General features: G+C 49.5%; 1 protein-coding gene across 1 annotated transcript; it reads left to right on the top strand.

The window, feature by feature from the left end:
* Positions 1-838: 838 nt before the first annotated feature.
* On the top strand, positions 839-1667 carry PPTG_10597 (hypothetical protein; the record flags this gene model as incomplete). The annotated part of the gene is made up of 2 exons (XM_008905978.1): positions 839-1581; positions 1655-1667. 2 exons carry the CDS (start codon positions 839-841, stop codon positions 1665-1667), a joined length of 756 nt encoding a protein of 251 aa, XP_008904226.1.
* Positions 1668-1764: the final 97 nt, after the last annotated feature.

The following is a 1764-nucleotide window of genomic DNA, read 5'->3' as shown; positions in this document are numbered from 1 at the left end:
AGGGGTAAGTATCTATGCACACAACATGACATGTTTGATACGGACAATGCAGACTAATACTGTTTGCCAACAGATTGTCAAGTTCACAGGCCACGTTCACTATGCGAAAGGTGAATTCGTAGGCGTCGCTTTGAGCTCACCAGTGGGTAAAAATGACGGTGCTATCAAAGGCGTGAGGTACTTCGAGTGCCCTCCCAGTCACGGGCTCATGGTAAGGCCCAACGACATCTCTCTAACTGCATGATCATGATATGAGGGCAAATTCGCTTGTGGTGTCGACCATTTGCCATTTCACACAATGCTCGCCTAGTTCGCTAACGCTGAGGCCTCAAATGCAGCGACATAATGGAAAATCTCCAAAGATAACAACGGCCCTATTTAATTTGCCAGTATAGTAGCGATTGGATACAGAATTCAACATGTTGGCAGACTTTTCATCGTGCTGGTGTCGTGCAAACATGTTTACGATTTAGCTGAACATCAACATTGACATGTGAATTGACTTTAGTCGACGATTTGAGGGAGCACTCTCATTGGTTTAAAATTAAAACAATGTTTTATGGCTGCAAATATTCCATATATAACTTACGTATGTAGGAATATGCGTACGTTGAAGTTGACCATCATTCCCACCCGATGAGCAAGCAATTTCATGCTCTGGTATTGGCTAAACGCGTAGTATGTTGACCAATCAATCGTTTCTAAATGTTTACATTTTTAGAAACGTAACCATCATACGTAGCCCCTTCAACCTGATCACTTGTCAATCATGCTCAAGCTCATTTTTCAATTCACTTCAAAAAGCTCAACTCAACTCAAACTCTCTCCTCTCTCCACCATGGAAACCTCAAAGCTCACACCATACGACTTCAAGATTGAGTCTACTGCGGACGCTCAGTTCCCCGCCGAAAAAGGTCGTTACCACCTCTACGTCACTTACTCGTGTCCATTCGCCTGCCGCGCACTCTCGGCTCGCAACCTGCTCGGCCTCGAGGACGTCATCAGCATCTCTGTAGCACACCCAATGTTCCAGAAGACTAAGCCTAACGACGCTAGTGATCAACATGAGGGCTGGGTCTTTGTGGACCCCGCGAAGTCCTCCACGATGGTCGCCGCCAATGGCGAGACGTACCCGACGGACGACTGCGTGCCAGACACGGTGAACCACGTGACGTTCGTGCGAGATCTGTTCGAGAAGGTGGACCCGACTCCACGTACGTTCTCGGTGCCTGTATTGTGGGACAAGAAGAAAGGCACGATCGTGTCGGAGGAGTCCACGGGCATCCTGCGCACCTTAGACTCGGGCTTCCGTGACCTCGTGTCGTCCGATGTACACCTGTACCCGGAGGAGCTGCGAGCGCAAATTGATGCCGTTAATGACGGAATTGGCGCTGAAATCAGCAAATATTTCTATAAGAAAATGTTCGCTCGGACGCCCGAAGAGGTCGCTGAGATTGCGACCAAAACCGATGAGGAGCTGGCCAAACTTGATGAGCTGCTGGCTAAGAAGAGATTCGTGGTGGGCAACAGTGTGACGGAGGCAGACGTGCGTCTGTTCCACACGCTCATTCGACTGGACTCGTACCAGCAGAAGACGGACAAACACCTGACGGCCTACCACAACGTTGAGCAGTATCTTCGTGAACTGTACCAGATCCCCGAACTGAAGCGTACGGTGCACTGGTACCATATCAACCTAGGCATCGTCAACAAGGCCCCGCACGTTACTGCAGAAGGTCCGTTTGTGGACTACGACGCGGCGCA

Source organism: Phytophthora parasitica (genome assembly GCF_000247585.1).
Source record: "Phytophthora parasitica INRA-310 unplaced genomic scaffold supercont2.22, whole genome shotgun sequence".
NCBI lineage: Eukaryota > Oomycota > Peronosporomycetes > Peronosporales > Peronosporaceae > Phytophthora > Phytophthora nicotianae.
This window is presented reverse-complemented; position numbering and strand designations above follow the sequence as displayed.